The sequence below is a fragment of the Augochlora pura genome, chromosome 8 (genome assembly GCF_028453695.1).
Source record: "Augochlora pura isolate Apur16 chromosome 8, APUR_v2.2.1, whole genome shotgun sequence".
NCBI lineage: Eukaryota > Metazoa > Arthropoda > Insecta > Hymenoptera > Halictidae > Augochlora > Augochlora pura.
In genome coordinates, this window is record NC_135779.1 from 1,341,204 (window position 1) to 1,368,815 (window position 27,612).

The following is a 27,612-nucleotide window of genomic DNA, read 5'->3' on the forward strand; positions in this document are numbered from 1 at the left end:
GTTGAAATTTAAATTTAGCGCCAATTGGAGTAGCGGCAAAATGCTGAAACTGTTAGCCAAATTACCGACGGTCGATTTTGGCTAACAGTTTGGGCGTTTTGCCACTGCACCAATTGGCGCTGTACAGACTTCTTAATTCTAGTTCAAATTTTCACCACCTACGGCGCCACTTGTCTAACAACGCTATTTTCAAGTTTTCTGGAGTAGATTGTTCTTGTTGGATTTTCTGTAGACTGTGTTTTGCTGTATTCTTATCTGCATTTTTGGAATGATATCAAAGACTTAATTTTTCCTCAACGATCCTGTGCCTTTGGTTAATATCTTTTGCTCTAAATTTGCTATAATTAATATTTCTCGGCAAACTAGCATTATGTGTATGCGAAAGATTGATTTCGCTTGTCGTCTGCTTTGTGAGTAGTATTGTCATATACGTAGAAAAACACTTCTTGCGTTAAATTGAACAAAGGCGAAATGGTAAATGTTCCATGAGAATTTGACAATGACACATGGCACGGACAAACTTCTTAGGTTTAAGATGTATCTTCCATCATCTGATATTCTCCGTCCTGTTATGTACGCATCCATACATATAAATGTAAGATTCCCCACACCCCACTCTTTACCATCTTTTGTGTAGACCCTTCTATCAACTTCAGTCTGCTTTTGGTATTGATTGACTGTTGGTCAACGACACGTATTTGAGTTAGTTCCTTAATATTTTTGTTAAATTTTCCAATTGCTAGAATTTACAGAAGCAATGGAGAATCTTACGCTCAGTCCAACAATGTCAGCAAAATTAAAGTCTCGCGAGCTCGCGAAAAAAATGAAATGTGGATCACCGAAGTTGCAAGAAGTACTTCGAGAGGTTATTTATCCGATTTTATATTTTGTATTTAAAGCTCTTAATATTGTCGGTTCTATGAACAGTTTGACAACTGTTATTTTCCAATATACGTATTTGGAGATTGATAGCCAGAATCAGTAGTAATAAAATATGATTACAGAGATGCCGGCTAAAAATGAGAGAGAAAAGGGGACAGTTGTTTAACAGTAGCAGATTTGGTCTGGAAATCGAGTCAGAGAATATACGAACCACCTTATCCCAAATTATACGAAAAGAATTGAAAACTATCGCGACTACTGATAATGATCCAACTGTGAACCCCTTTTTCCGATTTAATAGCGAGCCGATTGGTCTAGAGGATGCATTTGAACTTGAAAATGAAATAGTGAAGGAAGAGGGTAAGTTTATTTGATGTTGTTCATTAATAAGTAATTAATCAATAATGGTAAAAGTGTTAAAGTTATTTTCATCCACAATGTTCCTATGTAATATTCACAGAACAATGGATTTTGAATGAATATGAAAAAATGTCTCAGGAAGAATTAGAGTCATTAGCATTAACTGCAGATCACATAGTTGATGAGGTTATCTGTCCTATGTGTCAGACATCTAATCTTGTTGAAGTAGCGAGACAAATAATATGTACATTTTGTGTCTTTAAATTGAATAATATGAGGCTAACAGATGTAGCGTATTTAATCAGTAAATCTGTAAATAGCCATTCTGCAAATTGTAAAATGTCACCAGGTTTCATGCAATTAAATGAGCTCAATGAAAAGAGTTTGTATTTATTTTGTGAGAAGTGTTCTACATTGTCACTAGTACTTAAAATTGAATAATGTTGTAGATAGCAAGAAATAACCACAATTGATTTTGTACTGTATAACTAAATTATTAATGTGTTATAAATTAAGATTGATTTTGTCCTGTATAACTAAATTATTAATGTGTTATAAATTAAGATTGATTTTGTCCTGTATAACTAAATTATTAATGTGTTATAAATTAAGTTAAACTTTAACTATGGATATTTTCATGTTCATGAAAAATTAAATAATTTATTAAGCGTTCTGTTTAGAAGGTAGCATAGGAAAATGAGAGGATGTGATGAAAATTTTCAATTCCTTTATGGGAATAAACATTTGAATAGTTACACAAATGTTTACCCGGTTATATGATACATATTGTACAAAAAGAAACATCCCTTCGTTGCTTTATTTATATTATTTATCACTTAGTCCATACACAATGAAAAATTGTAAATAGAAGACATCTGTATATTGTAAATGGTAATGTCCCAAGTGCCAGCAAAAATTACAAGGAACAGCTTCAGAGGCTTTCTTTGAGATTATTCAGTGCTCTCAGTATTCAATTATGTACAATTATTTAAAAACAAGAGCTTTACAATATCCAGAAGTCTTGAATAGCTTAAACACTAGTAACTGAAGTTAAAAATGATTTGTACATTATCACATGAAATTTTGCATTGAAAACTTCATATTCCATAACATTATTAGTATGTAACATACTTTTAATTTGTGAGCAACCCATTATCTTTTCTTTGTATTAAAATTGTTTTATTTATAATGTAAATTGTTCGTTCTCTCAGTTGTTACTATTCAGGTATGAAAAATTGTTTCTTTGATGTGATGGAATAGGTTGTCATCGAAAATATTGTATAACATTTAATTAATTTATAACTATACTTTTTTTTCTACAATAAAAGGCAAAATTTCCGTCTCTCCAGTCTCCTGTTACCACATGCTTTCAAAATGGCACCGGCTTTATTTACGTACTCTGAAATATGTTCACGTGTATTAAAAGATCGTAAAGAAAACATTTTACAGAACCATCATATACATTGTGGGACGCAAACAACGTTTTATTTGTCAATATCGGTAAAAGAATATTCAAAGTTAATCACGTTCTCGAAATAAACTTTGATTACTATTAAAATATACCGAAGACGTAACATGTCATCGAGTTCGCAATATATTTTTTTTTACAAGTGTCTTTGTCTTAAAAGTAATAACAAACGTTACTTAATGAGATAGAACAATTCCATGAAACACTAATTTCTCCTTCCGTTTTCATAATAACGCGACGTTACGAAGTCTAACGTTTTCGTCACTGCCAAAAATGTTACACTTAGTCCAAAAAACAAGCTTATTAAAAATATAATGGAATGGTTTGCTCTACATATTTCTTTTTTTCTTCTCTGTATCTTTTTTTTTAGTTCTTTTCAATGTTACTTAAACATGTAGGCAAGTACTGCAATGAGTTCGACGAAATAATGATAGTAAAACGAAGAGTTCGTTACTGCAAATTACCTTGTAACATACAATTTTCCGAATGAACCTAAATAGACGATGTACACAATCATGTAATAAATATAAATGTACTTGCAGTTTGTAAATTAATGCGATAACACATTTTGCAGAAACAAGATAATTAAAAAAAAAATCTCAACATGTTACAAATTCGCAACAGTCTGTATATATATATATAAATATATATATATATATATATATCGTATATATCCGGCGCCACGATTCTAAATCATTCATCGTTTATATTTACACGCACTTTTTTGTACCTTTCCGAATTGGTGTTACATATTTCTCGATCACAATTTTGGTGGGGACAAGGGGAAGCGAAAAATTGCACTTGAGGGGTTACTTGCATTGCTCAACCGCGATCGTTGGCAATGGGGGAACCCGAGAGTTTCTACTGTAAAAAAGAGAATGACCGTTTCAAGAATTCTTATCACGTACCTGATCCTCCCTAAACTGGCTTAAACTACGGTAACTTATTCTCCTGTTCGTTACGCGACTAATCTTAAAATGTGTACGCGAACACGTTCCGCGGCAGATTCGCGAAATTGGTCACTGAGTGGATCGTCGCCGTTCTGTACGATTTACTGCTGCGAGTGCTTCTTCGGGCAGACGACCAGGGTCTGATAAAATATCAGTGGCAGTACACAGATACCTTAGGGAATTCAGAACAGCTGAAACGAGAACAATAGAGTTTCAATTTATAGAGAAACAAAGAGAATCAGGAGGAAGTATTTTTATCGATAAAATACCTGGTCTGAGATCGACGAGCGAGCAATGCTGCTCAACCCATAATATTGTACTTCTGTATAGATCTTCGATACTCGCCGTTGATACCGAAGTATTGAAAGAAATCATCAAAGGCTCAAGCAATATACTGAACTAAGAACGTTCGTCAAGGAATCTACATTACAATATTAGTACATGTTCTGTTCAATTAATGTGATTCTCTCTAAAAAGGATACAATCCAAAATTTCCAATTTTCTCGCGTACGCGTGCGCACGTACTCGTCAAACATCTCCTTCATTTTGCTAGTTCTGTGTCTAGAAATCGGAGCACCCGTTGCAGGAAGCATAGATTGGCAATTACTGAAAGACAATTCAATGTGTTAACAAATTTCGATACATCTGCGATACCATGGTTCGTTTTTGGACCGCGGTTCTTGAAAACGGAATACAAATTTCATGCATGAATTGCAAACAATGGATCTTTTTGTTTTGTTAAATGAAAAGTCCATAAGAACCGCAGTCCATTAATTACGATCAGTCAGCGTTACCTAATCGACGTATTAAGGCACTCAATTTGATGTCTTAAGCTATCCATTTCGTCCTTCAACTGATTCCGTTCCGCCTTCAGTTGCCTGATATAATCAGCCCCCTTCTGCAGCATGGCGGCCTTGCTCAGTTTCGGATTCGGATTTTGACTGAGCTGCGGTATCAAACTGTGCAGCATGTCGAACCCGTTCTTAATATTATATCTACGTTTCTGTTCGGCATGAATGTGACCAACCCTCCTTTGTTCTTTGTACTGTCCTCGTTCCGTCTCGCCCTTTATATAGACCCGGGAAGGCGATAACGGGCTTCCTATACTCATCGGGCTGTGTAAAGGGCTGAGGCTCAACGCCTGAGGGCTGTGCGCGTTCGAACTGTCCTTCGGCGAACCGGGGCTATTTTGTGGCTGGTGTGATTGAGTGTTTGTATTTAATAAGATTTGCTGGCTGCAAGTAGACTGTTGCATCGCCTAACATGCAACAGAAACGCACGTGCGCTTGATATATCATCAATTATATAAGACAATGTTTTATTATTGACGATATCAGCGTTACGTAATCAAAAGCACGTGAAATATATAAATAGGACTCGTGAATACCTTTCAGACGATGTCAGTCATCTGGTTTAGACCGCTTGGTTTTGATCAGACTGTGCAGAAAGATTTTCACGGGTTCTATATGCATTGCGTCCCCACAAAAGTATTCGTACGCCCGCTTGTGATATTTACTTGTCCGAATACTTTTGTGGATCGGCGTTGGTATCTAGCTAAATACAATGCGAGATATACCTGCTGTTGCGGCTGCACCTGCACCGTAGCGGTTTGCATCGTTTGGACAGTGATCGGCGTCGTGATCTGGTGGGTGGTCGTCACCTGCGTGGGCGAAGCTGAAGGTGGAAGCATGGGTAAGATGTGTTTCATAGTGGTGGCTGTTTGGTTCAGTCTCGGCATTATATTATCAGCCGGACTATTCATTGTGTATATACCAGATGTGTCTATGTAACGATATTGAATCTCTCATAATATTCTTTATCAATCGGTAAAATGCATAATACCACGATCGATAATATTGGTATTTTTTTTTTTTGTTTTCTCTTAATAATCGCGCTTCGAGCGCCGAATACTATAATAGGAAAATTAAGAACCGTGCAAAGAGTACGTTTCTTAGTATACATACTATTCGTGAGTAACTGTGCGAGCAATACATTGTTATTTAGATTTAGAGCGGGATCGCTTGCTGCGGACACTAACGGTGGCGGGTGCATTCTCGGTGCAGTTAGCGACGAGCTACTTCGAGATCTACTCCTCGCTTTCATCTGATACTGAAACGAAAAAGATACACTCTGCTTAAAATATGTCTTTTTTCCACAGGGTGCGCATAAAAACGACGACCGGATAAGATCTCTGCAACCGGAAGAGCGCGACGCGTTGCATTGCCAATGCCCGACGATCACTGACCTTGGGCACGGCGAAGATCTCCTCCTTCTCCGAGGTCGCGATGGTCGGTTGCGGCAACAGCTTCGCGGGTTGTACATTCGGCGTGGTGAGATCCAAGCCCGAGGGTCTGCACTGCAACACTATCGGCGATTGCGACGGTTGTTCCGAGGTGACGGACACGACTTGTTGCGCCGGGTGTGTCTGCGGAGCATGACAAATCGATTGTTAATTGCAACTACTCTCTCGCTACCTGTATGCATTATTCAAGCGATCCGCGGAGGAGACCGGCTTATCGCCAGTACCTTGAAGTTATTGGCGTTGAATTTACATTGCTGCGCATTAAAGTTCTGTGGCAGACCAGAGAACTTGTAGCACTGTTGCGGTTGAACGACTTTGTACGGCTTGGTGGACATCGGTGCAACCGGTGGCAGGGGTCTGATGGTTCTGTGCTGCGTAGGCACCGAGGAATTCGTTCCTCCGAAATTCTGTTGCACCGTCACCAAGTTTTGTACGTGACCGCCGATAGACGAGATTTGGTTAGCATGGACCGATTGATCATTCATCGGTGGCATCTGCACCTGATTCTGTACCGTCGTCAATTGAACCGCTTGAATCTCCATGGCGAACGGCTGCTGGGACGCTTGCTGGTAGCTGGCGTTCTGCTGTTGCGCCGATCGTTGGTACGCGTTCTGCTGTTGCTGTTGAGGCTGTTGCACCACCCGGTTGTTTCTCGATGAGTTCCTGCTCGGTCGACTTTTCTCCCTAACCGGCTGAGTCGGCGGAGAAGGCTCGTAACTGGGCTGCATGGCGTTGTAGGTCTCGCTTAGGCTACTGTAAATCGTTTCACAGGGTTAACAAAATCGTCGAGCAGGTACAATCTTCCGATTCTTCCCAATTGTTCTTAAGCATGCAAGCAAAAATGGACGGGTTTGCTTTTGATGACGAATTGTAGGACAATTGGGGAGAATTTACTGTACTTTCAAAATCCGCGGGGATATCATGCGTCAATTACATATTGTTCCTGAAGGCGTTCGTCTGCTCGGACTGAGTATATATCTTTGCCGTATACTGAAGATTCTGCATAGTGTTCGATTGATCGTTCTGCGACAACGTCGACTGCGGAGTCTGCCCGTTCTTCACCGCCGATTCTTGACCCATCTCGTTCATTTGATTCATCGGCGCCATCAAGTCCAAGACGGGGTAGTTTGAGTTCAGCGCGCTATTACGAAACATGTCGTCTTCCTCGGGCACGGGGGGCAACTTCGCATTCAAAAATTCTGGAATAAAGTAAATCTATTACGGTTTAATCCAATAAACCATGTAATTTTACTTTCTCTCTCTCTCTCTCTCTTATCGTAAAAATAGCGTTCCCTTACCTTGCAACGGTTCCAGAGTATCCATAAAATCGTCTAAATTCGGTTGGAGCGGCCCTAGACTCGGCTGTATAAAATCTGCCAGACTAGCTCCGCGCGCTGCAATTTCCCATGGACATTAATATATGGTGGAACAAACGAAATTTTTTCTATCGCTTACCAATCTCTCTCGGGTCGGGAAAGTATAGCGGTTGATTCGAACTGATCGTTGAAAATAACGTATCGGTCATCAGCTCCATGTAATCCTCGTCAACCATCATACTCTCTCCTCCTGGAGTGCCACTGGTCCCTCCATGTGTGCTCCCAGTACCCGTTCCGTAGTTCCCGGTGGTTCCTAACCCGTTGCCCCAGTCCAACACGTCCATCGATTCCATCTGGAATCAAGACTCTGTTATAGGCGAACGGCACGCTGAATAATACGAAAGAATCCATTTATCCTGCTGCTCGCAAATCAAGCATCGTCGACGACCGGAATTGGTCGCAGCAGAACGAAAGGTTCTCAGCGCGGTGCGCAAAGGGTGCAATAATACCATCTCGGTGCCATCCTTGTTCGTCCAGCCTAGGATCTTGTTGCGGTAGAACATTCGCCATTTCTTGTATTCCGCAGTAACCGCAGCAAGTTTTCGCTTCCAGTATTTGCCCTCTAAGACCACCGCCTGATAAGAAGATACGGCCCTTGATTTACGTTCGATCAGTATCTATCGCGTCTTGCGTGGAATACGGCGCGCTCGTCGCGGCGCGGTTCTCTGCTTGTTTTTCGCGTTCGCGCGTAGACGCTTGCGCAATCAAGGATACGTCTTATCGTTTCCTTGACCGTACTCGAATCGCGTTCGCTTATGGACTCGTAGCGTCGCGTAAAGCCTCATTAATACCGCGTACAGGGAGTCTCCAAAGTAACCGGCGAAGCGCCCTTGCAGGGTGCAAGAGATTCACTCGTTGAAATTATAATAACCGAGTCAAAATTCAATTTCGTTACGAGACGCTACTTTCCCGCGTTCTCTGATCCTTCGGACACTTTGTACATTAATATTACACAGCATCGATGATTGGCGAACCTACCTCGGGTTTGTTATGAGTGTCAACGTCCAACGGAGACGCGAACTGGCACACCAACGTGTTCTGCTTCAGAATAACTGAAATGACACGAAATCACATGATCATCGTCGAGACTTTTGAACCGCGACGGACGACGACGGACAATCGTCCCATCGATCTCTGATCCCCTCGAATCAAGATCGAGTCATCGTTGCTAGTGTACGATCACGTGTACCTCGAAGGAACCGCGAGTATTCGTTCCATCTCGCAGAAGCGCGCGAATCGATCCCGAGAGACTTTCAATCGATCGCGAATTGTACGCGAGGGTTCCATTACGATTCTAGGAACTCGCGAAACGTTGGACGTTCGGTCGATTAATTGATTGACCTCGGCGTAAAAGGTCGTCAAATTGCAACACGGAATGTTGACGCGAAAGGTTCCGCGAGCGAATAGTGTCTCTCGGTTGCGACTCTTTATCATCGGAATCGCACGAGTCGCGCACCGCTGCGAAAGCGGAGGCGACGCTCTATTTTCGTTTCGTCGACGAACAAAGGCTTTGTTTGACGCGGCGCGTCGTCTCGCGCGGTTCCTTCATCGGCCGAGAAAATGAATTGCATATACGAACCGAGTCGGTGTACCGTGTCACGGGATAGGAACGGAAGATTGAACGGTACAGTTCGACTAGGGACCGGTTAGCTTCCTTTCGACCTAAGTCCATCTTTCAAGTGGTCGGTGTAACAAGGCGTAGACGCGGCCGTCCCGATGCCGACCTTCCGGCGACGCATTTTTAGCGTTGGTCGCGAAATAGTGTCGCAAAGGTTCGAGGGCCGCAGGAATAGCCTCGGCGAGCTGGTTTGGAAAGAGTTCGGTGGACTCTCGCTTCGACACCCTTCACGCTATGATCCTACCACCCGTCGCTCTAGATCACGCCTACGTGCACCCCTTTTCGCAGAAAATCGTGGACGTGAGAAAATCGAGTCGGTTTGACTTAGTTAGGACGACGATGCCTTTCGACACAGTGTAGAATAAAATTTCTCGACGACGAACAACGCAGAGAGATTGTCGACGATCCCGGCAACAGTTTTTGTTCGATCACCGAACGAACGCGTATCGCAAGAGCATTGATATCGCGCGTCGACGATCTCGCGCGCAAAAGGAAGCGTAAACAAGTGTCAAACGTCGCCCAATCGGACTACTTAGATTATCCCCACGGAGCACACCAATCGTTTCCCTCTACTCTGTTCGTTCTAAAATGGCGCCGGGACAATGGCTGAGAGCAACCTAATGCGATTAAGATTGCGTTTTCCGCGGATACGCGCGCCCGTTCGAGAAATTCTATTCCACGCGTTCCATATTCCACGGGATCGGGCCGTGCCTCGTCCCGTCTCAATCGTCGAGAGCGCGTCGCCGTGCCAGGGCAGCCCAGAAATCTGGTTCCAAACCCGCGCCTTCTTCCCTTCGTCTATTGCTCAATTCGCCGGTCTACTTTCGAGCGCTGCTCGTATCAGACCCCGATAAGAGCGGGGTCTGCTGCTATTGTTAACTACGATGGAACGTCCGAGCGCCGATCGCGAGCAGGAATCCAGCTTGTTTGGCAAGCGGACGAGAAACGCGTCCTGTAGGTCAGGTCTCGTGTCAACGAACGGGGAACACGTGAGGGAAATTATACGCGTCTTTTTCCAATATTTCCTCATCAGATTTTACGTAATACCGTTGAAAATGCGCACCGAACGGAGATGTTTCTTAAGCAACAGCCCGCGCGGTATTACGTGTGTTGCCTGTCTGTTACACAATACGCGTGGATCAGTATCGCCGGACTATGTATTTACAATCGAGCCTCCCGTTTATCAGTTGGTATCTTCGAAACGGACACGTTCCTTTCACGGGCCCCGAAATAGAAGGAAATTTATTCTCCGAGGCGAACGACACGCGCCTCTCCGTATTTCGAGCAAACGACACCGCGTCGCTGTATCAAATATATTTTCTATTCCATCGGAGAGCGATTGCAGGTTTGATTTAAATTAGCTGCGAGTTGTACATACGTACTTTCGACGAACGAACGAAATTTTCTACATAGTTAAAATCTTACTTTTCGTTAGATACGTCCATGGGTCTGAAAAACTAGTATGTGTAATTGCTATTGCGATGGACTTTCTGAAAATTGCATATGTCGCGAGAGCGGTGAAAGCCGAGGTTGATGATCGGCCGCGATGAGAACGATCGTCGTTTCTGCGCGACTTCCTAGCGATGATGGATCAGCTTGAGAGACCTTTACGCGGTCTAGCTATTTGTCGTGCCGCGGCAGAGCGGAATTGGTTTTGTCGTGTGGTGTGTCTCTCTGTGTCGGACAGGGGACACGCACGTCGCAAAAATAACGTTCTGGCAGAGCGGGTCGATCGAAATGTCAGTGAACGAGGCACGGATTGCACAATGGGACGACGGGCCGCGATCGTTTTATTTAAAAGTCTCGGTGGTCTCGCTCTTTTTGCGACCGCCCCGATATCTCTCGGCACAACGAGCCGCTGTCTCCACGGTGTTAATCTTCTCTCGGCGGCAACATGGTAAACAACGTGCCCGCCGCGGCGAGTATCGGAATCGTATCGTGTCCACTCGTGACTCAGAAATACATACTATGTTGCGGATCGGGACGCGTGGCCGATCTCGAGAGATCGCCGGACTTACGGCTTCACGGCGCTGCTTCTCCGAACCGGAAAGTTTTCGCACGAATCGATATCCTGTCCTCCCCGAGACGTTTACGCGGACGAGAGATCGAAAGGGCCGATATCGAACGTAGATCGAAGCGAGCGTAGTCGAACGAACAGGTCGCGCGACGGACGGTTAACCGGCACGCGAGCCGGTGATTTCTTAAGCTGCGAGGACGGTTTTCGCGAAACTGTCGCCGATCGGCGTCGATGAAAAGCGCGGAGAAACCGTGCAACGATCTGGCGGGGATTCTTTGTCACTGTCGCGTCACGTGCAAGATATTTCTTTATCTTGTGGAACTACGACGCGTGTGCCTATCGTATCGCCTTATTTTCGCGCGGCGGATATCTTGAATCAATTTAATTTGGCTTTAGATTACGCGGCTTTATCGCGCTACCTTTGTTTTTTTCGATCGCTCCCCGACGGAAACGTCGGCTGCTCTCTTCGCTCGTTTTATATACGTATAATAGGTGTACACAGCGCGGACATAAAGTGACCACGCGTCCCTTGAAACGGTAGAACTGTTCTCAACCTGGTCTACTAAATTTTGTAAATAATATACCATGACTAAAATACCCATTTTGATCTTATTTGGAAAATGTTCAACGTGTAGCTAAATTACCGAGATATATACTAATTTTTTCAATTTTCATTGCAGGCTCAGATGAAAAAGTGGAAGCACGAGAATCGAAGAAAACTGTCGAAGAGATTGAGGAACCGAAGACAACGGAAAGATATAACTAAGAATAGCACCGTATAGACAACAATAGGAACAGTCTACTCTCGTCAGCGAGATAATAAAAAGTCTAACGTTAGAACAATGTAGCCTACTGTTCTCAAATATTGGTTCACCGATCTGTTTTATGAATTAAGCCGACATTTAGACTGCGGATGAATTACAATGCCGAGCCTCGTCAAGTCCTCGATACCCGAGGGGAACAATCCCGTAGAGCGAAGAAGACGATTTCGCAAGAATTTCCCGGGCCAGGGGCTTCGTTGCCGTTTCCCTCGTCTCTAGCAACTCAAAGATCCGCGTGTCCAGCTCGGAATCCTTTGCGTTCGATAGATGGAACGAGGAGGGATATCGGCACTATAAATAAGACCGCGTTTAAAAATAGCAGGTGATTGTGGCGACTCTTCAGTCTTTCCCGACGAGCCCTCTTCCGTCAAGCGAAGATGACTCAAATCGAGGTCGCAAGCTGTCCGTCGGAATAAAGGAACCGTCTGCCGGGAAATTGATACGGGTTTTTTTTTGTTTCAAAACAGGCTCGACCCTCTTCCCGTCGCGATGCGATCGTTCATCCGGCGTCGGACTGTCGGAAAGTCGAAGTGGTGAGAGCATGATCTTTGCTAATGCTGCGACGATAGGAAGCGCCTCGTTTCGGAATAATTATCAGACGGTGAATCACCATTTTATCTTTGCCATGGAGAAAACTTTCGTTAACCGTGAGAATTTGCATGGAGATTCCCTGCCTGAAAGTTGGCACGACGAGTTGGTCGTTGTAAGTTCGCAACCAATTTTCGTATCGTTTGCTCGATTCTTTGTTGAAAACTTTCGGCCACTATTTTTTTTAAATTCCGCCGTAATTTCTAGAGACAGGAAGTCGGCTAGAGAGGGGGACGGAGATAGAGACTCTTGAAGGATGGACTGACTTCACCGTGAACCATCCCGACCCTCGAACCGTGGACCGTGACTGTTTGCCGTGACAACTCAGCCGAGGACGGTGGAACACGCTCGGGAACGGAAAAACGCTGAAGATCGGCGTTATCGGGTAGTTTGGATTATCGTGCGGAACGACTGTTAAAGGTCAGCAAAATTAGTTAGCGGGCTGGCGACCGCGTTTCACGGTCTCGGCGCTTCCGGTCGCGGCCCCGCGGCGCCGCCGTTTTCGCTCGGGACAATTAGAGAGGATCGTCTCCCGGACGCAGATAATATCGGACCAGACAATGCGTTATAGAGTTCCTTACACTGCATGTGCCAGCACCTCCAGATCACGTTGTTCATCCTGATCTTGTCCTTCCATCTCAGCCTGATCCCTTTGAACCGATTCCACTTGGGCGATGTCAGTTTCTGTCTGGAACAAATTCAAATGCCCATACGTCATACCCACTGCTGAATGTTTCGCCTAATCGATCGAAAATAAAGCGTCTGTTAGGCCGTTATGCTGCCTGTTCTACTATCTTTGGCGACAGGCCTCGACAGTGGCGGATTAATTCGGCTTCGGGAAATTTATGCTGCGTTATCATTGACGGGTGCAGTCAGTGGCACCGCCTCCGGCCACCATCGCTGTAGTCTGCTGGAGACTATAACGATTCTAATTTTATAGTCGGACGGGGGTAAGCTGCGAAAATCAATTGGCAAGGGTGACCGGAGGCTTAAACAATTCTTCAACCTGTTCACTAGATAAAAATCGTACCAGCAATTATTACATCGCCGATCTTTCTTCGGGATATATTTTAATATTTTAATGATATCTCGCATATCTGTAATTTAACATTGCTTCTTAAACGTCTTCAATCTTTCAATCTCCGCACGCTACTTTAATCGTCGCTCGTTTCTATCGTAAATGTGTAAATAGCGGACTCTGGCAATTACACACGGCGCTACAGTAATCGTAAGCCAATTATGCAACCCGCATTTAACACTGAATATACCGATCTGTCAAGATTGAAATTCCGTGCACGTGTCGCGAAATGAAATATGTTCTCCAATAATTTGTCGTTGAATTAGTACCGCACGCGTGAATCTCACCTTTCCCGGTCGTAACCCGACCAATAAATCGCCGTTCGATTTCGGACGTGTTCGAGAACGGCTTTCCGTACACGATTTTAATCGGATTTATTCGGACTTTGATTGAATCGGATCGATTCTCGCCTATTACGAATTAATCAGCCACACTCTATCGAACAAATTCCTGTAGAAACATTCTTATCTAACAATTGCAAAACCGGTAATCTGGTAGTACCGAGTCTAATTATCGAGATAATAAACCGTTTCGCTACTAAACGCGGCCGGTATTTGCTCGGGGCCTCGCAGATAACGAGATAACCAGATAACGAGAACCAGAATATCGGGCAGCTTTTCTCCGAGTCCGATCTTGCCAGCTAGGTTTCCGGCAACGGGAAATATACATATAGTTTACTGGCATGGACTGTATAGGACAAAGACGAGGTTGTTGTTCGGAAAATGTGAACGCCACGATTCGAAGAGGATGCAACTGTAGGAGAAGGCAGATGCACCGGTCGGAGAAACAGACAGAATTATCGGAGCGGAGTGGTTCGTGGAAGTTGTTAGTCGAACCACCGTCTCTCACTATAAACGGCTCAAGCCTAATCCGCGGGGCTTGCGATAGACCTGGAAGGCGCTGGGAAAATTAATCCAGCTTTATCGGTGCTCGTCGAGCGGCGCGCGGTTTCCTGAGGCATTCGGCATTGCTTAAGATGAGATCTCCATTGAAAACAAGTTTCGCAAAACGTATTAACGCTGAACCGACTCGCGTCGAGAGATGACCGGTTTCGTTTGAAAATTCCTGGAATCGCGGAGACTCGCTCGTCGTGAAAAATTGGAATAAATTCGATGCTGACGTTTTTATAAAACGACGCGTTGATTGGAACCGAAACCTGACAAACCATTCGATTCTCTCCCGCGTTACGAGATGCATTTTGGTTAGTCGGAATATTCGGCAGGAGTTTAGTTTCTAGGTGAAAGAATGCTATGCACTGCAGAAGTCCAGCATGCAGAGAAGCCGAGCTAGAAACAGGAAGAGCAGAATCCAAGAATAAAACCGAGGTATCAAGGAAACGAGGTGCTTCCTGGTGGAGGGACGGCTCCGATGACGAGGAAACTGCTGTCGACTTATCATCGGAAATCGTTCGGCAGTAAGCACTGTTTACTCGGGCGCGGCAAACGCCTCGCCGTGTTTAGCCGTGTTCAGCCGGCCGGAGCAAACAGCGCGCGGCGCGGAACGATTTTCCAGAAGTTGTCGATCGTTTCGATCTCGCATCTCGCGGCGTTATTGGCAGCGCGGTCGAATCGACGAGATACTCGTTATCAGCGTTCCCCGATGATACATCATCTTTGATCGGAAAGTCAACAACTGGGGAACGCCGCGGCGCACCGCGGCACGGCGCGCGAGTATAGGAACATTTCCACTGGCTTTACTGTTCGACAAACGCCGCGCACGTTCTCCTTGGCATTAGACCCTGCGGCCACCCTAGTCTTGTTTTTCATTTTCTTTCCAACCGCGCGATTAGATAACGCGGCGAAAGAAACAGAGGCCGTAGCATTTCATGGGAAAACTCGCGTGAACGTTCCTAAAAACGGCGTTGTATCGTCGCGTCGTACGTTGCGGACGGCGTCCGTTCGAATACAATTTCCTTAACGAGTCCGTAAATTACGCTCGATAGACCATTAGGAGTTTCTGCTCTGCTAGCTTCGAAAATGAAATAGTTAACGCCGCGGAGAACTCGGCTACGTAACTGGAAAACTTTTTCTCTAGCGTTTAACACGAAACGACGCGGCCGCGTAACCGGGCAGATTCGTTCTGGTATCGAAGCGAATCGACTTCGCCTTTGGTCTTAAAGATCGAAAGAATTCCCGATATCGCGCGGAACACGCGAGCTTATCTGCGTTTGGGCTATCGAGAAGAACGTTGAAAAATGGGTTTCTAGCGCGGAGCGGATCGATCGTTTATATCAGTCGGGGATCCCTGACCTGGAATTATCGAAAAACGACGGGTTCGACCGGTCCGAGACGACCGTCGTCGATACGACGCCGCCGCCGGGGCCCTTGCCCCGATACGAAATTCTCGAATGGTGCCTGCGCGACACGCGAGATCCCATGAAATACTTCGGTACATAGGAGAACGATTACGGCTTATCTCGCTTGTGCTCGGGATTCGTCGATCGCCCGCGACCGCCTGTTATTAGTAAAACGATTAAGGAATTATATAGCGGGCGGCGCGATTAGGTCGAGTCTTAAGAAGAAATATTCTGGCAAACGGTCGAGAGGAGGCAGGGCGATTACGAGTCACGCCGAGATTTACGAGTAGCCGGTGCCAAGGCGTGCCTCTTTCTCGGCCAACAGAGCCACGATTTTCTCGATCAATTAAGCGGGGCCTGGATCCACGTTATCTGATAACGAGGCTGTTTGCCTGCCGAACAATTGATGGTCCGATTTGTTGCCGTACCGCAGACGGAGCGCGGCGCAAAGATTCGCGCCGCTCTTTCAGACGGAAGCCTTATCTAACGCTTTCTATTGGTTCCAGGACCAGCGAGTTTCTGGAAAATCGGTTACGCAAACCGGTGCAATCGCATCCGTCACGTGCACCACCGTGCAACTCCGCAATCGGCGACGAATATTTGCAGTCGATGACTCGACGATGCACATCTGCGAGTGGAATTTTCGTCGAATTTCCCCTTTTCGGGAGAGGCTGCTGTCCTCGAGAAGAGAAAATGATGCTGCAGATTTCATTTATTTCAAGGTGACGCCGCTGCGCGAATTGGACGAGTATTCGGGCGCTGTGCATCCTGTGGGGAATGCCAGAAGAAACGGAATAGTCCCGCAACGAAATTGATTTCTCCCCGGTGAAATTTCTTTGAAAAAACGTCTTCCGACTACAGAAATTAAATTCTAGGTGCTCGAAGACCCTACACCTCGTTAAGGCGTCGCAAAGACACGTACGTCAGCACGGATCATTGGCTTTCCGATTTCGGTCGTCGCGGAATCTTTTCAGGAAGTTGGCGCGCGAACAAACATGCAAATAGCAAACGGTGACGGAGAAAAATGCCTCGTCGAGGCTCGTTCTGTTTTCGCAATATTTTCGACCCGGCTGAACGCCGCCTGATGGAAAATAAACGGGGAACCGGGCGGGTCGGCTATAAAACCGTGGATTTGCATAAATGCTCGACAGTGGCCGCGGTATACCACATTGCTTTCACCGTCTCCCGTGATTCTGCCTCGTGCCTATGGCCACGATGGATCGCGATCAAATCCGTTTCATTCAGTGAAGAAAATCCGTCGTAACGTTGAAGGAGGGGAGAGGCATAGAACGAAACCGGACGGGGCCGATAAAATGCTAGGCGGAAGGATAAGAAGACCGAGATACCGCCGTCGGCGAGAAAAAGCGTCGGCTCCGCAGAGAACAGAGTGGATTCTGTAAACTGTTTAAACATCGAACGAGTTTTCTGTAGAAGGCAGCTTTGAAAATTGTCGCAGGTACATTAAACTTTCTTGAAAGAAGCGCACAATTCCGGATGGAATTCTTTCGGGAACAGAATGTCCGAATTTTGAGAAAACGACTCGCTATCGACGATGCGCATTTCCAACAAATGTTGGAATTTTTTAGCTGAAGAGATTCCTGAAGAAAACGTCGCGGACAAGATCGCGAAGAATTGTTTTCGAGTCCCCGTAGGAAGGAAAACGGTCCGCGCGGTCGCGTCGCTCTCTCTCTCTCTCTCGAGAAGTTATGGTTGTGCGCGTGCCCCGATGACGCAGTGGCCTTGCATGATAAAAGGCACGCTGTGGCTGTGGGACACAGACGAGCAGCAGATACGCGCGCGCCCGCGCGCATAGAGAGACACATGCGGAGGCCTTTACGGTAATTTAGCTCGATTCGCTTTTTCGTGTTGCGCGCGCGAGTTGCCGCGGACGCGCGCTCGGCGATCCAGCACGAGACCAGAGAGATCCATGGATCGGCCCGGAAGTCGCCCTTGGAATCGCAAATAAACTACGGAGCCTCTCTCTCGCGCGCGCGCCCGCGCCAACCGAGATCATCGTCGATCAGATTCGAAACGCAAACTATTCTGCACTGTTCGTAGGTGTCCGTGGAATTTATAGCTCCATCGGTGATTCAGCGATCCGACGATCGGGGATCCAGGTTCGACGGATCGCGACTCCGCGATCCGTTTCCGTGGTCGAGAGGCCGCCGAGATGCTTCAAGATGTTTTCAGGAGGCTTTCGATCCTTTCGAGATATATATGGAAAAAATGGATAATTGGCCGGAATGAACGGAATTAAATTCAATTCCATCGTTCCATCTACTCGGCTCTAGACCGCGGACTGCGCGTCGCGCGCCGCCTCGTGCGGTTTGTAATCGTGTAATTGAGACACCGAACTACGGGACGCGTTAATACGGTCGCATCGCTCTCGATGCAGCGCGACCGGCGAGATCGTTTATCACCTTCGCGGAGAAAATTCCCATCGATTCTCTGCAGTCCTCGATTAAGCGAGACGATCGCCGACACGGTTTGCATTCACCGGAGTGATCGATCGGTGTGACTGCATTCACCGGAGTGATCGATTCATCGAAATTCCAATTGTTTGAACGACGGGGCGAAGCTTTTTGGGATGCACGATGGATCAAACTGAACTTGACTAGGATGTTTCGGATGCGACAGAGTTCTATTGTCATCCATTGCGATGAATTTTAACTTTCTAGTTTCGGTTCAATTGATTCAAATTGCTCCGACTTTGAGGGAATTTAGGTGGTCGATTGTCGGCTCCGAACGTGTTAAGATAGGCCGCTTTAAAATGGGTCACGACACACCCCTATGCTCTCGTCACCTTTGTAAGTTTAACCATGCTTGGACCGACAAGGAAATTATCTTGGCGTGTGAAGTGCTTAACGGTTTCCTCGATTCTTCAGCATTATCGGAGAAGTTACAGCCGAAGGCTCCAGCATTTCGTCCGAGATCCGAAGGACTTCTCCGTGTTCGGGAACATGGCAAGCCTGATGCAGAGCGGGATCAGAGAGAGGAGATCTCACAGAATATGTCAGAAATTCGTCGAGGGAAGATGGACCGCGCGACATCGATTCGAAACGGGATTATTCGAGCCCTGTCGCAACAACGCGACGTAGCCGGGGCTATTATCAAGTTAAACAAAGAATCAAACGGTATTAGCGGCGGCTCAACACAAGTGTCGCTATAATGTATGCGTTGCCGTTTCGAACGACGGACGAATCGCTAAATTAGGTGCGTGACAACGCAGAAATTGTTCCGCAACGGAGACCCAAAAGCGAGCCGCAAGTTGTTCCGCGCGCGTTTCCCTTGGAAATCGAAGATATCGATGGCGGGGCACCCGTCGCCGGATCGTATCGCTAACTCAATGGAACGTTTGCACGCCTCGCGACCATCGCTGAGGTCAGTTGCAATTAGCATAAGCGATATCATCGTTAGAATATGCGCAATCGCGAATAGTTTTTCTTGCAAATGCGGCGAACCGTTTGTTCGCGGCCGCTGAAATCGACGAACAGGAAAAACTCGAATTTGCCGCGACCGAGATTTTCTCGGTTTTCCTGCGACCTCTCTGCCGTCTGAATATGTACACCGGGGCTTCGTTTAAACACACCCGCGTATTTCAATATGTATTTCGGACAAATACATTTACGTAGATTATCGAAGCTTTTATGTAACGCGAAGCGCGTTGATTACTATCGTTCAACGAGGCGACCAAAGCTACGCTGTTTAAGGCGTGCCAGGTGATCGAAACGTGTATCTGTTTCACGAGAGAATAGAGAGGGATAGAGGAGAAGGAACCAATAGCTTCCTCGAAGTGGCGCAACTTCCGCAACACGGAAATTCCCGTTTTTCGAAAGATGTTTTCGCGCGAGAGTGAAACTCGTCTTATCTGCGTCGACTGTGAATACGCGCGAAGCAAAGAAATTGCCGAAGCTAATCAACGTTGTTTCGCCGATTGACGTGTACGGTAAACATATAAATGTTCCGATAATGAGGGAGTCCGATTCCGGAGATCCCTGTACGGTTTGCGTTGGGACGGGATCGTATCTGGGATACAAGTCGATTATTAGCAAGTCGGAGCAATTAAGCCGCGTGTGTACGTTCACGGTGTATAAAGCTGTCGCGGTTCCTTGTAATCTCGAGTTTATGAATCCGTTCTCCATGCTGTCCCGTAACGAACGACATCCGAAAATAGTTTGCGAAGATATAATCGGCCCAGGGGCCCTCGGAGACACAGTCGAACACATAAGTCGACTCGTACACGGTAAATAGAAGAGGCGCGGGCTCAACAGGTGTAGCGGCGAATCGACTAATTGGCTGCCGTGTTCCTAGCAGCGGTTCGTCATGTCGTAAGCGGCCAGAAAACAGCCGCTCGCGCGCGTCTACGTTCCTGGTATCTCGACGAGCGAAGCCTTAATTTCTCGGCATTCTGAAGAGCTCTCGTTACGTCAAACGTCAAATTATTGATCGGCCCGATAAGATATCCTGCACAGTGGTCGACAAAAGTTTTCGACGAGACCGGTCACCGTCCTGTAGAATTCCGGAAGCGACGCTCGTCGACAGACGCTTCTTCGATAGTCCAAGACTGCTGGAGATAATCGGCCGCGTTTCTTTTTTCAGACTTTCCTCGCTCGCCACGGCCATTTAAAATTAATTAACCTTTTGCACTCCGTTGGTGCCGTTGCGCTGCCGAGACATAATGCGCGAGCTATTAATAACGATCATATTTTCGTTCTCGTCGAAACCGAGTAGAACAATAAAGAATGGAAACGTTCTCGCGTATATTTTTGCACGACGCTGTATTTGATTTATCAACGAGTTATCTCTGTCGTCCGAACGACAACCTCCATGGTCCTGTGCTCGAGCCGCGTTCAAGAGACATCTACTAATCTCCGGCTGATAAAACGACCGCGGCTATCATAGGGAAATCCAGAAACGCGACGCTTTTATTGTTTTGTTTTACCGACAGCTATAAATAACATTTACGAGGCTGTTGTTCAGAATGGACTTTTAGGTTGCATCACCGTTTAAGAATTATACTCGCTCTCTCCCCGTCTCTCTTCCTCTCCCTCGGAAAAATATATCTTTTCATTTCACGAGCGCGCGACCAATTGCAGTTCCGACATAAATCATCATCAATCGATTAACCCTCTCGTCGCGGACGCGGAACAAGAATAGCGGAACGTTATCGACGGAGTTACGATAGCAGGGTTCATTTATTATCCAATCCCGATTACCGATTTAAACCTACGCCGCCGGCCGAGACTCGAGTCTACGGAGCTTTTCCGAGACGATCGCATTGAAAACGCTGACTCTGACCATTGTGCGATTTCTGCGTCCTCTTTCGCTTACGCGTGCGCATCGCGCATAGATCTCCGCTGCGAAATGACTCACAGGGATCCGCAGATGTTTCTGCGGGTCTGTACAAGCGACGGCGAACAAAGACGATTAGCTGATTCTTGCGCGTTCGCGGAGCACGGAAAGTCTTCGGAGAATTTCTGCTTCTAATTACGTCGCGACATTAGGCTGTCCATATATCATGGACTTCCCTGTTTTATATGGAATGTCGTCGACACGTTTAACATTTTCTTAGTAATATTTACGTTCCTCCATATTTTAGAAAACTTTTGAAAGAAGGTTGAAGATTTGAATTGTAAGCCAGAGTTGGAGTAATGGAAGCGTGAATACCGATCGGCGAAGAGTCGAGGAAAGTTTCCTAAATCGCTAATCTAGATCTTTATCTAGAAATCGTCCGATAATGCTGAATTGGAATTAGCAGCACCAGTGGTCACGACACCGTGGATCATTAGGCATTTATAGTATTCGTAAATTTGTAAAATAAATGGGGAACATTTGCATCGACAGACGTTAACGACTCAGCCGCTTCGCGTTCCCGAGCGAGGCACCGTCCGAAACCGGCGCGGCCAGGCGAGCCGAGCCTTATCCGTGCCTTGATAAAAATCTATACAAAGTTCGATTTGCATAAAGAGATCGTCAATTGCTTGGACACGAGATCGTTTGCCCGGCGGATTCCGCAATCTCGAGAATCGAGTTCAGCCTTGAGATTTTTTGGAAATCGGCGCGCGCGTGTATCGTCCACGAACAAAGGTGGGTACTCGAGCCGATCCGATTATCGATGTCCGATGGCTATCGTTTCGCCGATAATACGTAATAATAAGTGGACCTGCGCGAAGCGTTTCCCAAGTGTTGGCTCTCTCCACGGGGGAGAAATTTATTAATTTCACCGCGAAACACCGGCCGAACACGGATAATTCGGCGAGGGCCTTGTGGGACAAAGGAAATGCGCGGCGTTGCCGTCGTCCACGCCCCCACGTTCGTTATCTCTCGACTAGGCAAAGAGAGAGAGAGAGAGACAGAAAAAGTGAGAACGAGGGAGACGGCAAGAAAGAGGACCGATTGCTCTGGCCGGCTGCTCGGCGAGCGAAAAATTTCGCTCGCTGATAAACACGCGACAAAATACATTTATTAATAACCGGCGGACAGAGATATTCGGCGTCTGACCGATTCGCCGTTAAAAATACTCGAAGACGGAGCGTCGGTCGCTGATTAAATTACTCGCGCCTCGCCACGATTCGGAGGCGAGGACGCGCGGGCCCCGAGCGCCGCGCGAAAATTCATTGTTTCCACTGGCGGGCGGGTCGTTTCGGGACGATTGTTCTCGAAGAGAGGAGTTGCCGAGAGCCGAGAGGCGAAAAGCCTCGGAAAAAAGAGAGCGGAAATTGCCGCGACGGCGGCCGAGGAGCTTCGCCGAGGGCGAGCTTAATTGCGATGTTGTCGTGTAGTTCTACGGCCTCTTCTTCATTAATTCAATTGTCCGTTATCAGTCGGAATGCCAGCGGTGCGGCGTTTGTCCGGTTGTCGAGCTCGAAATACGACTGGATTCAGCGCTGGCCTACTAAAAACGCGTACAGGACTCGTGCAGGACTCCAACAGGACAGAACTAAGGGCAGATCGCGGACAGCAATTTGTCGCGCAGCGAACGATCGATGCGCGATCAGAGTCCACGTGGATCGTGGATCCTAGAGTCGGCGAGCTGAGAATCAGCGTTGGGCGGAGATCGACGCAGCAGATCGGAGCATCAAGTGGCAAGAAGCGTCGAGACCGCCGATCTCGATTTCTCTGCGATACGGGCGACTACGGCACGAACACAATGAAAACCGAGGGAAAAGAGAAACTCACCTGTAGGCGAGGGACATGCACTGGAACAGCTTGTTCAGAGACGTCTCGATGCTGAGCTGCTGAGGCGTCTTCTTGCTGGAGAACGTGCTGACGAACTTCTCGTGGAGGAAGCCGAGCGGCGCGATGATCGCCATCTTGGCAGCCTCCTCGTCGGGCACCGGGACAGCGAGCTCGTCCTCGTCGTCCTGGGCCTCGGCCTCGAAGTCCGAAACCATAAAGTGTCCAGAGTGTATCGCCTCCCTGCAGTCCCTTCCGGCCTCCTTCTTCCCCGTCCCAGGACGATAAAAACTCTGGCCGGGCGTCGTCATCGTCAGCGGTTTTCTGTACATCAGTTCGGCCTGCATCCCTCTACGGCGGCACTCTGCGGAGCACAGTCACTTCGGAACGTATTCGCACAAGCCTCGGGCTTTGCTCGAAAGTCTTTCTCAATCGTCTGCGAGAGAGCTTCCACGATTTCAGAAGCCTCTCATTGAAGGAAACTTTGTTAGGGGATCCCTTGATACAGTGGCGCGTGCTTCAATTATATCCTTTCAGCATGTATTTACGATTAAAGTACCGTGACCGACTAAAACCATACCGAACGAAATCTCGCGATAAGCAAGGCAGTAATATAGTACAATAAAGGATCGGAGCTGTTAAGGAAGCATCTCTGCTCGATGCCTAAGGTAATAATCGATGAAGAGTGCATTAGTTCCCCGGGTATCATCGCGAGATCCGGGAAGCGAGATTGAAATTTGCGCGGCGGATAGGGTCGGGCCGGGCCAGCCTGTAAGCGCGAAACGAGGCCGCTTACGCGGAATTCTGCGGTATTGGTATTAGTCGACCCCGTTTCGCGAAATCGCTAGCTGCAAAGTCTACGCCTCGGTTCCGATAGAACGTGTCCTTTCCGTCAGACACAACAAACCGTACTTATCGAGTTTTATCGATAACGGTTGAATACTCGGCAAAGTGTGCTCTCTATCGCGCTCGCTCGTTGAGTTAACCCTCGCGATCGACCACGGTCCAGCGACACACGATCCGCGCGGTCCGATTTACCCTGGCCCGGGCTAACTTTTCGGTATCGATGCTAATTTCTGTCGTTTCGATTCTTGTTTATCACCTGGTATTCTCGGTGTCTCGACTGTGCTATGTGAACATTCTCTATTCCTAACTTTTCGTCGAAGCGAGAAAATGGTCCGGGACCGCCGAACCAACGGCTGTTTGTCGCCAGTTTCCCCAATTCCGCGGGCAATCGAGAGGAGACGCAATTCCGGTGCAGGAGAGCCGATGCGCGGAATGAATAACATATAAACAAGCCGGTTGACCGGTTGAACGACCGCGGATCGTTAAAATCGCGGCTCCGTCGGCATGGCGCGGCACGGCGCGACGCGACGCGACGCGGCCCGGTTTCCATGAAAGTACAGTCAACGCGCCAGAATTCAGAATGGTCAGTGACTTCGCGTTCGCATTGCTGGTCCGCGGCTCGCCTAAAATTAACCTGCGGCGCGCATTTTCGCGATCCGGTTCGCGAGGACAAGCGACGCGGCACGGTACGTGTCGCACGGTCCCCACGAAACCGATCATAATGGATACCAAGGTGATCCCTAAACGGCCGTCTATGAATTTCCAGAGTTCCACGTGTTGGTCTTTGTAACCGAGACCTAATGAATATTAGAAAGTTCCCGCGGTGGGATCGGCGATGGCTGAATTAGTTAGCGCGCGATCATATGGTCGAGAGCCGGGCTCGCCGCGCGACACGTGCGCCGTCGAGAAGCTACTGCGAAAAATAGGTTTCGCGTTCGAATGAGGTGGGGAGACTTCTCTAATAGGTCAAAAGACGTTCTAATTCTTGTCTAGCGGATACTGGGAGGCCGGGGACCGGGTGCGTGTATTTTTATTTAATCGAAAATACCGTCGAGTACAAAATCTTTCGATACAGAAAACTCCTATTTTTACCGTACTCCTCGGTAATGAAATTATTCAGTGGGTACCGAGACACGTGCAGCCGCCATTATGGTAGCAATTTTCTAATTTCGAAAAGCGAAACTAAAATCGCGTCGGCTAGTTGAGAAATAGTGGTGTGACCTAATAAACGGGTTTTCCCCGCGTATCTTTTCCGCGAAAACCAGCCAGTACGTCATGAACCAATCGGAGATAGAGCGGAATGATTTATTCGGTTGGGTTACGAGGTAAATGAAACTTTCCGCGCGTACTTTCGAGCCCCCGTGGCTGCGATCGATCGTGTGGCTTTTTGCGAAATTATTAGTACCGCGCTGAATCGAACCCGCTCGAGGACCTTGGAAGGCTCGTATACGAAAGGTTCGTTGCCGGACGCCGTTTTAATATGCGGCACATGTTGCACGCTTCTAATAAGAACGCGTGCTGTAAACCTTCACCGAGATGCATGTTACGAAAACGTGTAACGGAAACCAAAGTCCGCTCTAATGGGCATCGAACAGTCGGTATCATGAATTACAGGTTAATCCATTACAACCGGTTTTGGAAATACAAGATTTTCCCCACATTATCGACCAGCTGACAATGTCTCTCTTTCTCTCTCTCCTTCCCCCCCCCCCCCCCCCCTCTCTCTCTCTCTCTTCCTCTTTCGCGCGCGCTTAGAATTTATCGTAGCGATAAGGTTGCGCAAAGTATCGAATATACTAATTTTTATTATTATATTGTGTACAGAACAATTCAGTCGACTCGATTGCTCTATCGAATAAACGAATACTGTCAACAATCGTAAATATTATCAATAATTACCAGCGACAGATATTACACGCCTGTTCAATAGCGCAATTGTAAATCTAAAAACAAACTGCTTGTTTAACAAATTAATTCTGTACGCAAGACTTTCGTACGTTTTTCTTTTTTCTTTTTCTTTCTTTTGTTACGGTGCACGTCCCATGCGTACTCTTATCCCGGCGGATTTCCTCTGCAACAATTCCATTCAATGAACGCTTTTAATATTCCATGACATTGTTATCTTAAAAGTGTAATGCCCTTTCGCCCCCGGGTGTCACATGGTATCGGGCGAGGTTAACTGCCTTATCCACTCGTCCGTCAAGGTTTTTTCCTTTCCTCGTGGTTTGAAAAATTCTGATACGCCCGTAAAACGGGGGGAACCACCGTTTCGACTCGGAGTTTTCTTCCGGTGGACACGCGCGCGCGCGATCGCGGCTCCATCGATAAGTTCCGAGGCTCTATCGATAAATTAGGGGGGATAGGAGATTTCGTGATCGTGCAAGAAAAATATAACGCGTCGCGTCTGTGACGTAATCGTAAAACGGCGCGCGTACACGACCCGTAGTGGTGTGTAGTGTCCCTAATCTGCTTTTCTTCGTAACGTTACTCGTGTTTCTATGGAACGCGCTCGCCCCTGCACAAAAGAGAGACATTAGCTGTTCCTCCTTCCTCCGCTCCTAATCTTGATCTTGATCTCGATCGAACGACAGGGGATACGGGACAGCCACACGGGACTTGTACTGTGCCTTTTCTTTTCTTTTCTCTTGGATAGGGCGCCGGGAATCCTTTCTCGATGAGCCCAGCTAGATCTCCAATCTCTTATCTTATGCCGTCTTATGCAACCGTCGAACGTATTTAGGTGCTGGTGGCGGCACAAACAAAAACATTCTGCTTCGCCCACACGTGTGCGTGTCCGCGAGAAACGTGTTTTTTAGTCGAGGAAAACATGGCCGCCCTCCGCTTCTATATCGCGATAACATCGACGTATTTAAACAGCCACGCGAAATAAATGAAATTATAAAAGTTTCCGCGAAACCCGATAACGAAACATCGTAGTCATCGTCTACGATCAACAAAATCATTTCTAGCGCAACGAAACGGAACGATCAGACGGTCGGAGAGGGGCCATTCGGTACCACCGTGGCGACTGGCGTTTTCGACTTAATCTCGCGAAAATAAAATAAGTATGCGCGGAACGATGCAGCGATTCAAAGCGACAGAATGCATTTGGCAATGATGCACGCATGGCACCTGTCACAACGGAACACGGTCCGTTTCTAAACTCGACCGAGATGCTCCTCCGTGCTAAGGTTACATTTTGTCTTTGCCTCCTCTTTGTCATCTACCTGTTCCCCGATTCGACAGAGCTACCTAGAAATCGAATCCCGAACGCGGTGGACAGTTGCAACAGCGATCACTGTCGTCAATGTTTTTACCCGAACGCCGGAAATCTCAGGAAACCTAGCCGCGTTAAAGAGCGCATTTGTTCGTGGTATAAGAGGGTCTTGATTCGTTCTTGTTTTATGCATAGATATAAATAATAAAAGGCAAAAGAATCCTCGGACGATCGAGAAAGCGATCGAGAGATTCGCTCGATACGGTCGGATACGTTTATTTGGATGGATTGCATTCACGTACGCGTAACACGGCACTTCCCTCTAGGGTCACAGTTCTCCTCCTCGAGCTTTCTTTCTATTTGGCACTCACCTCTCTTTCTCACTGCGTGTCACCACTCGTTGTCGATACGTGCACAATGCACACCGTTTGCCACTTCGACAGCAATTTTAACGATCCCTTCGGACTGATTTATTTCCCGAATCCTGACCAATAATCGTCTCACTCACGCTCGCCGTCAGGCTGGGCCGCGCGGCGCCGCGCCCGGACGAGGCCCGTACGCGTTATTAGACAGCATACGCTCGATCATACTGGCAGCGACGCCATTTGCACGAATCC

At 47.0% G+C, this 27,612-nt stretch overlaps 2 protein-coding genes across 13 annotated transcripts; one reads left to right on the forward strand and one right to left on the reverse strand.

The window, feature by feature from the left end:
• The first annotated feature begins 267 nt into the window (after positions 1–267).
• LOC144474532 (RIP-like protein) lies at positions 268–11,961 on the forward strand. Of its 3 annotated transcripts, none has more exons than XM_078189469.1 (4): positions 268–313; positions 744–865; positions 1,005–1,242; positions 1,343–2,989. In XM_078189469.1, exons 2-4 carry the CDS (start codon positions 758–760, stop codon positions 1,681–1,683), a joined length of 687 nt encoding a protein of 228 aa, XP_078045595.1. In that variant the 5' UTR covers positions 268–313; positions 744–757; the 3' UTR covers positions 1,684–2,989. The 3 variants fall into 3 exon arrangements, with proteins under 3 accessions (XP_078045595.1, XP_078045596.1, XP_078045597.1); XM_078189470.1 differs by lacking the exon at positions 268–313 and adding an exon at positions 320–595; XM_078189471.1 differs by lacking the exons at positions 268–313; positions 1,343–2,989 and adding an exon at positions 11,654–11,961 and having other exon boundaries at positions 607–865.
• Positions 2,046–27,612, reverse strand: Mondo (MLX interacting protein mondo). 10 transcript variants are annotated; one of them, XM_078189463.1, is made up of 16 exons: positions 27,367–27,612; positions 22,936–23,296; positions 12,964–13,070; positions 8,317–8,390; positions 7,788–7,913; positions 7,418–7,631; positions 7,261–7,356; positions 6,897–7,161; positions 6,475–6,715; positions 5,906–6,085; positions 5,625–5,769; positions 5,237–5,442; positions 4,455–4,918; positions 4,143–4,266; positions 3,930–4,059; positions 2,046–3,851 (listed from the first exon to the last, which is right to left on the reverse strand). In XM_078189463.1, the coding sequence occupies exons 2-16, from the start codon at positions 23,277–23,279 to the stop codon at positions 3,730–3,732; spliced, it is 2,838 nt and encodes a 945-aa protein (XP_078045589.1). In that variant the 5' UTR covers positions 23,280–23,296; positions 27,367–27,612; the 3' UTR covers positions 2,046–3,729. The 10 variants fall into 10 exon arrangements, with proteins under 10 accessions (XP_078045589.1, XP_078045588.1, XP_078045587.1 ...); XM_078189462.1 differs by having other exon boundaries at positions 6,463–6,715; XM_078189461.1 differs by having other exon boundaries at positions 4,455–4,855; positions 5,237–5,334; positions 6,187–6,715.